Here is a 13,975-nt window from a genome sequence, read left to right as displayed (position 1 = left end):
CATCCACACATCAACACACATCAACACACTGACACATCAACACACAGACACATCAACACACTGACACATCCACACATCAACACACATCAACACACTGACACATCAACACACTGACACATCAACACACAGACACATCAACACACAAACACACTGACACTTCAACACACAAACACACTAACACACAGACACACTAACACACTAACACACTGACACACTAACACATCGACACATCAACACACAGACACATCAACACATCAACACACAGACACATCAACACACCAACACACAGACACATCAACACACTGACACATCAACACACTGACACATCAACACACTGACACATCAACACACTGACACATCAACACACTAACACATCAACACACTGACACACAGACACACTAACACACTAACACACTAACACACCAACACACTAACACACAGACACACAAACACACAGACACACACAACAGACACACACACACAGACACATCAACACATCAACACATCAACACACAGACACATCAACACATCAACACACAGACACATCCACACACTGACACATCAACACACTGACACATCCACACACTGACACATCAACACACTAACACATCCACACACTAACACACAGACACACTGACACACTGACACACTAACACACAGACACATCAACACACTGACACATCAACACACTGACACACTAACACACAGACACACTAACACACAGACACACTAACACACAGACACACTGACACACTAACACACAGACACACTAACACACAGACACACTAACACACTGACACACTAACACACAGACACACTAACACACAGACACACTGACACACAGACACACTAACACACAGACACACTAACACACAGACACACTAACACACAGACACACTAACACACAGACACACTAACACACTGACACACTAACACACAGACACACTAACACACAGACACACTGACACACAGACACACTGACACACTAACACACAGACACACTAACACACTGACACACTAACACACTAACACTTCAACACACTAACACACAAACACACTAACACACTAACACACAGACACACTAACACACAGACACACTAACACACAGACACATTAACACACAGACACACTGACACACACACAGACACACTAACACACAGACACACTAACACACAGACACACTAACACACTAACACACTGACACATCAACACACTAACACACAGACACACTAACACACTAACACACAGACACACAGACACACTAACACACAGACACACAGACACACTAACACACAGACACATTAACACACAACACACAAACACACTGACACTTCAACACACTAACACACAGACACACACACACACTAACACACAGACACACAGACACACTAACACACAGACACACTAACACACAGACACACTAACACACAGACACACAGACACACTAACACACAGACACACTGACACACAGACACACTAACACACAGACACACTAACACACAGACACACTGACACACTGACACACTAACACACAGACACACTAACACACTAACACACAGACACACTAACACACTGACACACTGACACACTAACACACAGACACACTGACACACAGACACACTAACACACAGACACACTAACACACTGACACTTCAACACACTAACACATCAACACACTGACACACAGACACACTGACACACTAACACACAGACACACTAACACACAGACACACTAACACACAGACACACTAACACACAGACACACTAACTAGAAGGTTATAAAAGTTCCTCAGACTAAAAGTTGTGGAAACGTTTGGATTATGTTGTGTTTGATGTTTCCTTTGATCTTCATGTATCTGCAGCGGCGTCTGGACAGACGAGGATGTAAGCTGCTCCCTGATTGGTCGTTAGAGGTCTGGTTTCCATTTGCTTCTTATTTCCGTCTCTGATGTTCAAAGTGATGAGACTAAACAGGATCAGCTGATCGAGCCTGAAACAACAGTTAAGGAGCCACACTGCAGCCAGCCACCAGGGGGCTGTGCAGGTGAGTGGGCTTCACCTTACGTCGTCCATGTTTAAAAACAGTGAGGAACCTTCAGGAACATGAGGAGAACCTCTGAGAACACACACCAGGAGGCGTTCACGGACCTCAGTTAGTCTCAACATCCCACTCACATGTTTTCAAGTGAAATAAAGAGCCACCAGCTGGAAACATGGATTCAGTTCGGAGGGAGGAGCTGATCGGTTCGTGGACCGAGGTCCGGCGGTGGGGTCAGAGGTCAGAGGTCACACAGATGTTCAGTTTGTGACTCACCTCCGCAGCAGCTGCAGTTCTGATCGATCAATCCATCGATCCGGTCGATCCGCCCTGTGACCTGATGATCCACAGCTCGAGCTTCACTTCTTCACCGCGCGCGACTCAAAACTGATCAAACTCAGAACACGCACGCGCAGAGACCCGCCTTCTGCGCGTTCACGGACCCGCGGAAAAACAAGCACTCAGAGTTTAATTTGAATAAAAACGTCTATATTTAAACTTTATTAAGTTTATTAATAATCCAGGATTTATTTAACGATTTATCTGTATTTATTTGATCATTTTAGTCATTTTAGTCAACAAACATCACAGTTCTCAACTTGTTATATATATATAAAGAATCTGATGATTTTATTTGACAATATTTGTTGTATATGAAGATAAGATTAGTTAAGATAAGATAAGATAAACTTTGAGGTGAAGTGTAAAATAATATGAAAATAGATACATGAAATAAAATGAGATAATAAGAAATGAAAATATCGTTAAATAAAATACAGAGAATACGTGTTATAATATAATATTATCTCACTGTATGGAGACTCGTTGATGATCAGGCTGAAGCTCAGTTCGATGACATGATGAGATCAAGTGAACAAACAGTCATGACCCTGTTGTTAAATAGTGTTGATCCATTAAAGGTTAGAAAGAAATCAGCAGAATCTCCTCATGTTAAACAACAACAGTGTAAAACAGAGAATCTGTGGAGCAGCTGAAGGAAAGTGGAGGAAAACTCGCAGTTCACTGTCGTTTTGATAAAGAAGCCATGACCTCCTATAACAGAGCAACACGTCCGGTCAGGATTACTGCTCCAACAGGATGCTGGGAGCTCTGGAGCATCTGAACGAATCCTGTGAACACGATGCTTCACCACATGAAGTGATCTTTGTCAGACTCTGAGTGGAACTCCTCCTCATGTGTCACCTACAGTTTCCCTGAGGCTGGTGTTTAACAGTATTTCAAGAGCTTCACATTATAAACACATCCTTCAAACTGGTGTTTTCCCAGATGCCTTCAAAGAAAAACCATTAAGAATCTTAACCTCGACTGTGATGCATTGAGCAGGAAACCCTCCAACCTCCCAGTCATTTGTAAGATACAAAGTTTCAGGCTTTAGAGCTCATCACTGAAATAATCACCTCAGACTAAACTCCGATGAAAACAAGGTTTGGATTCTAATCCTCCTGAATCGGAGCTTTTCATACGATGGACCATAAGTAGATGTGATACTTCATCCATCAACTTGACATTGATTGTCTTTGTGTTTTATTGATTAATGGCATATTGATAATCAATCCAATTGATTCTATCACAATCAAGTTTCAGACTCATCATGAAGTTGAATAAAATCAGAATTCTTCTGGTTCTCTTCTTCACATCTTTCTTTTCTTTCCTCTCTTCTGGTTTTCTTATTTTCAGCAGGTCTATGAAGCTGCATTCTGATGGCGCCGCCCTGTGGCCAGAGAGGGGAGGTGCAGCTCAGATCAGCGTCAGCTGACAGGAAGTCCATATTCATGGAGGGAAACTTCAAAATAAAAAAAGAGAGACCAGTACCCTTTCTAGCTGTCCCCCTGTCCCTGTCTCCTTGTCTCCCTGTTTCCTGTCTCCCTTTCTCCCTGTCTCCCTGTCTCCTGTCTCCTGTCTCCTGTCTCCATGTCCCTGTCTCCTGTCTCCTGTCTCCCTGTCCCTGTCTCCTGTCTCCTGTCTCCTGTCTCCTGTCTCCTGTCTCCTGTCTCCTTGTCTCCTGTCTCCTTGTCTCCTGTGTCCCTGTCCCTGTCCACAGTCTCTATATGAAGTGACAAACCAGTGGTGGGCGAGGCTTAATGTTGGTTGACATGCTGACATCTGATTGGTTCTTTAAACATGTGAGAAACTCGACACACACACATACATGTTTGTACTTCTATCTCAGTGAGGACACTCATTGGCACAATACAGTTCTTAGACCCTTACTCTAACTTTAACCATCACAACTAAATACCTAAACTTAACTCTAACTCTAACTCTAACTCTAACTCTAACTCTAACTAACTCTAAACCAGGTCTTATCCCACAAACAGATAAAAGTGAGGACCGGTCAAAATGTCCTCACACTGTAAGTCTATGCTTAAAATGGTCCTCACAGTGATATGAGTACAGGAACCCACACACCCACTTCCTCTTCTCTCGGACTTCCTCCTCCTCATTAGCCCTCTCGCCCACCCCCCCCCCCTCCCTCCCCACACACACACACACACACATATACACTCTGTCACTCTGACACACGCAGCGGGACTGAGTGGAGCTGTGTCCGGAGAGGACTGATGGTGAGTGTTTGATTCGGATCCGTGTGTGTGTGTGTGTGTGTGTGTGTGTGTGTGTGTGTGTGTGTGTGGTGTGTGTTTCTCTGTGCAAAACTTTGAGCAGGTTATTGATCTTATCGGATCAGCTGATCGATCTACAGCGGATCGGTTACCTGTCTGTGTGTGTGTGTGTGTGTGTGTGTGTGTGTGTGTGTGTGTGTGTGTGTGCGTGTGTGTGCGCGTGTGTGTGTGTGTTGACAGTGCTTCAGGAAACTGGAGATGAGGTGCGACCACTCCCAGTGAGTGTGTGTGTGTGTGTGTGTGTGTCACTTGTATCATAAACTCTCCATACAGAAACAGTTGTTATAAAATGAAACAGAATCAATGTGTGAGACACAAACAAATAGATATTATAGAAAAACTACAGGGAAATACAACAGGATTCTTTTTTATTACTATTATTATTATTATTAGTGTTGTTATTATTACTAATATTATTGTTATTAATTATTATTATTACACATTATACCTTCAACATTTTATCAATCAATCAATCAATCAAATTTTATTTGTATAGCCCATATTCACAAATCACAATTTGTCTCATAGGGCTTTAACATGGTGTGACATCCTCTGCCCTTAACCCTCATTTTAGATGCTTTTAACTCATAAATCATCAGAATATGATAATATGTCAGAGTAAAACAAAGAGAAATGTGGACATGAAGAGAAACAATATCCAACATATTTACTGTCAAACTGTTTATACAAGACTAACGATTCAAAAAGTGGGAAACTCTGTTAAAGAGAGACAATAGTAATAATAAGATAAATACAGTAACAAAAAGATTTCAAAAATAACACTTGTGTTTATATGATAGTGATGATGATAATATTCTGGCTGCTGGTTGAACAGAGCAGTGGACAAACACTTCCTGTTTCAGTTTCAACACAGAGCAGTTCCTCTTCAGCGTCTGAACGTTGATCAGGGGGAAGGAGGTCGAACAGTAAACATGGAGGTCAGCAGTAATGATATCGTCATGGAGACATGACGACCACGGCTGAAGTTAGAACCTAAAGTTCACAGTCTACAGATCAACTTCCTGCTTCAACTTCTTATTCTAACATGAGTCATTTTTCATGTTAGATAAAATCAGACTAACATATTTAGTCCTGGTTTGGTCCAATATTTAGTCCTGGTTTAGTCAAATATTAGTCCTGTGGGTCCAACATTTAGTCCTGGTTTAGTCAAATATTTAGTCCTGGTGTGGTCCAACATTTAGTCCTGGTTTAGTCAAATATTTAGTCCTGGTTTGGTCCAACATTTAGTCCTGGTTTGGTCAATATTTAGTCCTGGTTTGGTCCAACATTTAGTCCTGGTTTGGTCAAATATTTAGTCTTGGTTTGGTCCAATATTTAGTCCTGGTTTGGTCCAATATTTAGTCCTGGTTTGGTCCAATATTTAGTCCTGGTTTGGTCCAACATTTAGTCCTGGTTTAGTCAAATATTTAGTCCTGGTGTGGTCCAACATTTAGTCCTGGTTTAGTCAAATATTTAGTCCTGGTTTGGTCCAACATTTAGTCCTGGTTTGGTCCAATATTTAGTCCTGGTTTGGTCCAACATTTAGTCCTGGTTTGGTCAAATATTTAGTCTTGGTTTGGTCCAATATTCAGTCCTGGTTTGGTCCAATATTCAGTCCTGGTTTGGTCCAATATTCAGTCTTGGTTTGGTCCAACATTTAGTCTTGGTTTGGTCCAATATTCAGTCTTGGTTTGGTCCAACATTTAGTCTTGGTTAGGCAATATTCAGTCTTGGTTTGGTCCAACATTCAGTCTTGGTTTGGTCCAACATTTAGTCTTGGTTTGGTCCAATATTCAGTCTTGGTTTGGTCCAACATTTAGTCTTGGTTTGGTCAAATATTCAGTCTTGGTTTGGTCCATTATTGTCTGTGTTTGGTTGCTGGTGTTTTAAAATGGAGGTATCACTGCTGCCTTGCTTCATATGTTTCAGTGTTTGTGAGGAGCAGCTGGAATTGGTCCTGTTTCTGTTGTGTCAGTTTTTCCTGAAAGGTGGAATCGTTCCCACCGTGGTTGTGATAATGTGAAAAGCCTGCGGCTGCAGGATCAGTTCCTCTGTGGGTTTCAGGAGAGTCTTCCTGATGAAGCGAGGAGACAAACAGCTGACCGGACCGAGCCACTGATGTTGTTAGTTCCTGAAACGCTGAGCGGTCAAACCACCGAAGAGGCGGCAGCCACACTGTTAAGACTTCATTTCCCATCAGCCAACAGGTTGAATCATCACACAGGATAAATGTCTGTTAGATTGAAAACTTACTACAACTCTCCGGTTGCATTCAAATAGCAAACATCCAATCACAGAGCACAGAGAATGATGATGGGCGGAGCAACAACTGGACATGACGGCTCTACGACAGCGTCCTCACTGCATTCTGGGATATTTGAGTTCAAACTAATTCTGAAGCAGAGTCTCAGTTCTGTCGTTGATACAGTGACGTTTTATGTCCTGTAAGTTTCCCTTTTGATTCATGTAAATATTTTCAAGCCTCAGATTTAAATAGAACTAATGATTAACTGTTATTAAAATAAAACAGCTGCACATAGAGGAAACAGCTTTTACACAATGACTGGTTCAGTCCTTTTCAGCACGTTACGGTTTCTTCTTCCTCTTTTCTGTGTTCTTCTTCTTCCTCTCTCTGTCCCAGCAGAGTCGTTCCCTCACAGCTGCTGGTTTCACTGCAGATCTGGATCAGCTTGATTCAGTCAGACGTCGCAGAAACGTTTCCTACTTTGATATCAGAGACAGAATCGAACGTCTTCATGTTCAATAGAGTCAGTTTAACACAGATATATGGTTTACGATATGTGTCCAGGATGTATTCTGATTGGCTCTCAGCGTTGTTATGGTTCATCGAATCTGAAAGAGAAATGAACAGCATTGTTGTTGTGAAGACATTTGATTGCTTGTTAAATAGTGGTTGTAAATACAGACAACCACACGTTTCAACTTCCTCCAGATTGAAGCCAAAATATCTCAGATACAAACACTGCCATCTAGTGGTGGTGATGTCATTTGCAGTCAGCGTAGTAATCGTGGATTGGAGCCGTGTTATCGAAGTCCAGGTTTAACGTCTACTTTGATATTTTATTTCGGTCCATGTCCCGTCTGCTGACATGGAGGAGGAGGGGTTTATGACCTATACTACAGCCAGACACCAGGGGGCGACTGTGGGAGCTGCACAGTGTGACTGAGCAGTTCACAGAACAGGATTTTGATTTAGTTTTTAATTTGTCAACACAAAGTCATAAATTTCATCGATTTATTAAATTTTCATCTAATCTTTCTCCTTAATGAAATCATGAGTCAGTTCAAAGTGAAGCTCGGTCACGTCTCAGAGTCCTGAAGCTGCGTTTCAACAGGAAACCACAGAAAGTTTCCTTTTTGTTACAATGTCTGAAAAATGTCAGTTTCAAAAGACGTTGTTTCGACACTTAAAACGTTTATTTCGTTCTTTCATCTCTGCATGTTAACTTCAAAATAACCTGTGTGTGTGTGTGTGTGTGTGTGTGTGTGTGTGTGTGTGTGTGTGTGTGTGTGTCTGTGTGTGTGTCTGTGTGTGTGTGTGTGTGTGGTCCTTCATCAACTCCAGCAACTGTAAATGAATCAGCTGCTGTCCCTCGTTTGTTTGATAAACAGCTGTTCAAGAAAATTACTGAGGTTTTCAAAATAAAGGTAAACATCTGTAAGAGGTTGTGAAAGGTTACAGACAATAAGAGAAATGAAGAATATCAGAGTAATACTGTAAATCCCTATTACAGGTCAGAGGGTAGAAGTATCCACATCGGTTACTTCAGTAAAAGTGCCCCAATACGTGATTCACTGAAATACAAGACACATTTACATTTGATAATAATACACTAGTTTTATCAGGAAAGTTCACTTACTGTTTTCATGGTGGATTAATGTGGGGATTGTTTTCTTAATTCATCTATTAAGTGTAATAATCGTGAAGAAATACATGTTACGTTAAAGTGACACGCGATCTGATGAAGCTTAAACACTGTGTTTTATAAATCATACTTTCACTTTAAAGTAACTTGTCAGATAATGTAGTAAAAGTACGAGGTGTCTTCAGATGAAAGTATGACACAGATGTACTAACTGTACTTGACTAAATGTTACTGTTCATCCCTGTGAGATCAGAGGTCGAAGCTTCCAGCAGGAGTGAGATCAGCTGACGGAGGGAGGGAGGGTCAGTGTCCCCAGAGTCTGGGTTGAACCACTTTCTTGATCCAGACATCTGGAGAGAAACTACAGCAATTTTATCTTATTCTTCAGTTTAATGTTCTCATCACATTCAAATCATTTCTCGTCTTCGTCTCTAAAACACTGAAACACAAACTGAGGCAGAGAAAAGGAAAATGGATCCAAACACTTTGCTCCTGTCGTCTTCTTTCTCTAACTCCACCTGAGAGACTGTAACTCCACCTGAGAGACTCTAACTCCACCTGAGAGACTCTAACTCCACCTGAGAGACTGTAACTCCACCTGAGAGACTGTAACTCCACCTGAGAGACTGTAACTCCACCTGAGAGACTCTAACTCCACCTGAGAGACTCTAACTCCACCTGAGAGACTGTAACTCCACCTGAGAGACTCTAACTCCACCTGAGAGACTCTAACTCCACCTGAGAGACTCTAACTCCACCTGAGAGACTCTAACTCCACCTGAGAGACTCTAACTCCACCTGAGAGACTGTAACTCCACCTGAGAGACTCTAACTCCACCTGAGAGACTCTAACTCCACCTGAGAGACTGTAACTCCACCTGAGAGACTGTAACTCCACCTGAGAGACTCTAACTCCACCTGAGAGACTCTAACTCCACCTGAGAGACTCTAACTCCACCTGAGAGACTGTAACTCCACCTGAGAGACTCTAACTCCACCTGAGAGACTGTAACTCCACCTGAGAGACTGTAACTCCACCTGAGAGACTCTAACTCCACCTGAGAGACTCTAACTCCACCTGAGAGACTCTAACTCCACCTGAGAGACACTAACTCCACCTGAGAGACTGTAACTCCACCTGAGAGACTCTAACTCCACCTGAGAGACTGTAACTCCACCTGAGAGACTGTAACTCCACCTGAGAGACTCTAACTCCACCTGAGAGACTGTAACTCCACCTGAGAGACTCTAACTCCACCTGAGAGACTCTAACTCCACCTGAGAGACTCTAACTCCACCTGAGAGACTGTAACTCCACCTGAGAGACTGTAACTCCACCTGAGAGACTCTAACTCCACCTGAGAGACTGTAACTCCACCTGAGAGAGTCAAACTCCACCTGAGAGACTCTAACTCCACCTGAGAGACTGTAACTCCACCTGAGAGACTCTAACTCCACCTGAGAGAATGTAACTCCACCTGAGAGACTCTAACTCCACCTGAGAGACTGTAACTCCACCTGAGAGAGTCAAACTCCACCTGAGAGACTGTAACTCCACCTGAGAGACTGTAACTCCACCTGAGAGACTCTAACTCCACCTGAGAGACTCTAACTCCACCTGAGAGACTGTAACTCCACCTGAGAGAGTCAAACTCCACCTGAGAGACTGTAACTCCACCTGAGAGACTCTAACTCCACCTGAGAGACTCTAACTCCACCTGAGAGACTCTAACTCCACCTGAGAGACTCTAACTCCACCTGAGAGACTGTAACTCCACCTGAGAGACTCTAACTCCACCTGAGAGACTGTAACTCCACCTGAGAGACTCTAACTCCACCTGAGAGACTCTAACTCCACCTGGGAGACTGTAACTCCACCTGAGAGACTGTAACTCCACCTGGGAGACTGTAACTCCACCTGAGAGACTCTAACTCCACCTGAGAGACTCTAACTCCACCTGAGAGACTCAAACTCCACCTGAGAGAATGTAACTCCACCTGAGAGACTCTAACTCCACCTGAGAGACTCTAACTCCACCTGAGAGACTGTAACTCCACCTGAGAGACTCTAACTTCACCTGAGAGACTGTAACTCCACCTGAGAGACTCAAACTCCACCTGAGAGACTGTAACTCCACCTGAGAGACTGTAACTCCACCTGAGAGACTCTAACTCCACCTGAGAGAGTCAAACTCCACCTGAGAGACTGTAACTCCACCTGAGAGACTGTAACTCCACCTAAGAGACTCTACCTGAGAGACTGTAACTCCACCTGAGAGAGTCAAACTCCACCTGAGAGACTCTAACTCCACCTGAGAGACTGTAACTCCACCTGAGAGAGTCAAACTCCACCTGAGAGACTGTAACTCCACCTGAGAGACTCTAACTCCACCTGAGAGACTCTAACTCCACCTGAGAGACTGTAACTCCACCTGAGAGACTCTAACTCCACCTGAGAGACTCTAACTCCACCTGAGAGACTCTAACTCCACCTGAGAGACTCTAACTCCACCTGAGAGACTCTAACTCCACCTGAGAGACTCTAACTCCACCTGAGAGACTCAAACTCCACCTGAGAGACTGTAACTCCACCTGAGAGACTCTAACTCCACCTGAGAGACTGTAACTCCACCTGAGAGACTGTAACTCCACCTGAGAGACTCAAACTCCACCTGAGAGACTGTAACTCCACCTGAGAGACTCTAACTCCACCTGAGAGACTCTAACTCCACCTGAGAGACTGTAACTCCACCTGAGAGACTGTAACTCCACCTGAGAGACTCAAACTCCACCTGAGAGACTGTAACTCTACCTGAGAGACTCTAACTCCACCTGAGAGACTGTAACCACCTGAGAGACTGTAACTCCACCTGAGAGACTGTAACTCCACCTGAGAGACTCAAACTCCACCTGAGAGACTGTAACTCCACCTGAGAGACTCTAACTCCACCTGAGAGACTCTAACTCCACCTGAGAGACTGTAACTCCACCTGAGAGACTCTAACTCCACCTGAGAGACTCTAACTCCACCTGAGAGACTGTAACTCCACCTGAGAGACTCTAACACTCTAACTCCACCTGAGAGACTGTAACTCCACCTGAGAGACTGTAACTCCACCTGAGAGACTCTAACTCCACCTGAGAGACTGTAACTCCACCTGAGAGACTCTAACTCCACCTGAGAGACTGTAACTCCACCTGAGAGACTCTAACTCCACCTGAGAGACTCTAACTCCACCTGAGAGACTGTAACTCCACCTGAGAGACTCTAAACTCTAACTCCACCTGAGAGACTGTAACTCCACCTGAGAGACTGTAACTCCACCTGAGAGACTCTAACTCCACCTGAGAGACTCTAACTCCACCTGAGAGACTGTAACTCCACCTGAGAGACTCTAACTCCACCTGAGAGACTCTAACTCCACCTGAGAGACTCTAACACTCTAACTCCACCTGAGAGACTCTAACTCCACCTGAGAGACTCTAACACTCGAACTCCACCTCTAACGCTGCAGCTAAAGTTAACAGAGATGAAAAAATGATGGAAAATCATAAACAAGTAAATAGTGTCTGAGTTTAGTTCATTCACACTGAGTCACACACACACACATTCAAATCTGTGTATTTGAATGTGTGTGATTATGACAGTATGTGTGTGTGTGTGTATGAAAGTGTGTGTGTGGTACAGGATAAGATCTCTGCTTTGTTTGGAGAGCGTTTTCCTCTGCAGATCATTTCCATAAACACAGATACTGACAGAAGACAAACCTTCCTCCTGTCTCTGTCTCTGCAGTGAGACGATGGGACGTCACGTGTTTCTGAACAAACTGTGTTAACTGAACGAAACTGAAGCGTCTGTTGCAGCTGGAGCAGCAAGAATCAACCAATCAGACGCTCCGAAGGTAAACTCAGGTCATTCTCTCTTCTGATAACAAAATAAAGTTGGTTTGATTCAATTCAAACCTGTGATAGTGTCTGTGTGTCTGTGTGTGTGCCGCAGGTCACTGAAGGTCAGAGGTCACCATGCAGACTATAAAGTGTGTGGTTGTGGGTGATGGTGCTGTGGGGAAGACCTGCCTCCTCATCTCTTACACCACTGGAGCATTTCCCAAAGAGTACATCCCAACTGTGTTTGACAACTACAGCAGCCAGGTGTGTGTGTGTGTGTGTGTCTGTTGATCGTCTCAGTATACAGTCACTGATTGTCATGTGTGTGTGTGTGTGTGTGTGTGTGTGCATTCAGGTGACGTTGGACGGCAGGACCATCAGTCTGAACCTGTGGGACACGGCAGGTCAGGAGGAGTACGACCGGCTGAGGACGCTGTCTTACCCGCAGACCAACGTCTTCATCGTCTGCTTCTCCATCTCCAGCCCGGCGTCGTACGAGAACATCAAACACAAGTGGCACCCAGAGGTCAGAGGTCAAAAACATCACGTTAAGTCTCACGTGTTTATGTTAAGCTATTTGTTGCTTTTCTAAATGTTGAACTAATTTTTCCATCTTCACTGAGCTCCATCGTTATCTCCATCGTCAGGTGTCTCACCATTGTCCCGGCGTGCCCATCCTCCTGGTGGGCACAAAGAGCGACCTCCGAAACGACGCAGACACTCAGAAGAAGCTGAAGGAGCAGAACCAGTCGCCCATCACCAACCAGCAGGGCACCGCCCTCGCCCGCCAGATCCAAGCCATCCGCTACCTGGAGTGTTCGGCCCTCAACCAGGACGGTATAAAGGACGTGTTCGCCGAGGCAGTGAGGGCCTTCCTCAACCCGCAGCCCACCGTCACCAAGAGGCCCTGCGTCCTGCTGTAGGGCCTCCACCCGACATGACCCCACATGACCCAGAGGGACGACGGGAGACGACGGGTTAGATACGATTTTGTGCAGAAACTGAGACTGAAAATTGAAAATGTCTTATGTTTGTAAAAGTACCTGAATTTAATTAAGACGACAAAGTGAAAGTGTTTGAAATGTGAGCAGCTTCGCAGGATGTTGTGTTCAGGTGCAGAAAGAAACGGGAACAGAAACAGACCATGTGACTCGAACACTACCGTGCTTCAGGTGTGTTTGGCTGAGTACAAGTACGAAAAGATATTTGGGGGTTTGTGGTTTTCATCTTCATCTTCGCTGATAACAAATTAAATGAAAAGTTAAAAACAGATGTGGTCTTTGTCTTCCATCATACTGTCCAGCTGTTGTTAGGACGACTGCCCGATGTGGGATGTGACGGAGCGTCTCAATGCAGGGACCCGTCAGCCTGAACAGCTGTTTAGAGGTTGTGGAGCTTCCTGTGAAGTTCGATGTAAAAATGTAGTTTTATTTGTATCAGATTAGAACCTTTACTAAAGCAGCACTTTAAGTACTCCCCCTGCTGGCGCAACAGCCTGGTCACTACCTCCATCAGGTCTC

General features: G+C 44.1%; 2 protein-coding genes across 7 annotated transcripts in view; one reads left to right on the top strand and one right to left on the bottom strand.

The window, feature by feature from the left end:
* The window catches only part of LOC124854879 (stromal interaction molecule 1-like), a 17,080-nt gene extending 14,627 nt beyond the window's left edge, over positions 1–2,453 (bottom strand). For 4 of the 6 annotated variants that reach the window (XM_047343535.1, XM_047343538.1, XM_047343537.1 and 1 more), the window contains exon 1: positions 2,315–2,449. The gene's annotated coding sequence lies outside the window, so the exon portion shown is untranslated. Of the gene's footprint in view, positions 1–2,314 lie in introns of all 6 variants that reach the window. The other 2 variants (XM_047343536.1, XM_047343540.1) reach the window with 2 other exon arrangements.
* Positions 2,454–4,567: 2,114 nt separating this feature from the next.
* Positions 4,568–13,725, top strand: rhogb (ras homolog family member Gb). Its single transcript, XM_047343505.1, has 5 exons — positions 4,568–4,623; positions 12,361–12,469; positions 12,568–12,719; positions 12,811–12,981; positions 13,103–13,725. Exons 3-5 carry the CDS (start codon positions 12,591–12,593, stop codon positions 13,376–13,378), a joined length of 576 nt encoding a protein of 191 aa, XP_047199461.1. The 5' UTR covers positions 4,568–4,623; positions 12,361–12,469; positions 12,568–12,590; the 3' UTR covers positions 13,379–13,725.
* Positions 13,726–13,975: the final 250 nt, after the last annotated feature.

The sequence above is a fragment of the Hippoglossus stenolepis genome, chromosome 15, assembly GCF_022539355.2.
Source record: "Hippoglossus stenolepis isolate QCI-W04-F060 chromosome 15, HSTE1.2, whole genome shotgun sequence".
In the NCBI taxonomy this organism is placed as follows: domain Eukaryota; kingdom Metazoa; phylum Chordata; class Actinopteri; order Pleuronectiformes; family Pleuronectidae; genus Hippoglossus; species Hippoglossus stenolepis.
This window is presented reverse-complemented; position numbering and strand designations above follow the sequence as displayed.

What these genes read in the sequence shown, in the direction of transcription:
- rhogb (XM_047343505.1), top strand. Translation starts at nt 12,591, where the DNA reads ATGCAGACTATAAAGTGTGTGGTTGTGGGTGATGGTGCTGTGGGGAAG. An exon ending in TTGACAACTACAGCAGCCAG is followed by an intron (nt 12,720 to 12,810) that starts GTGTGTGTGTGT and finishes GTGTGCATTCAG; the next exon opens with GTGACGTTGGACGGCAGGAC. An exon ending in AACACAAGTGGCACCCAGAG is followed by an intron (nt 12,982 to 13,102) that starts GTCAGAGGTCAA and finishes CTCCATCGTCAG; the next exon opens with GTGTCTCACCATTGTCCCGG.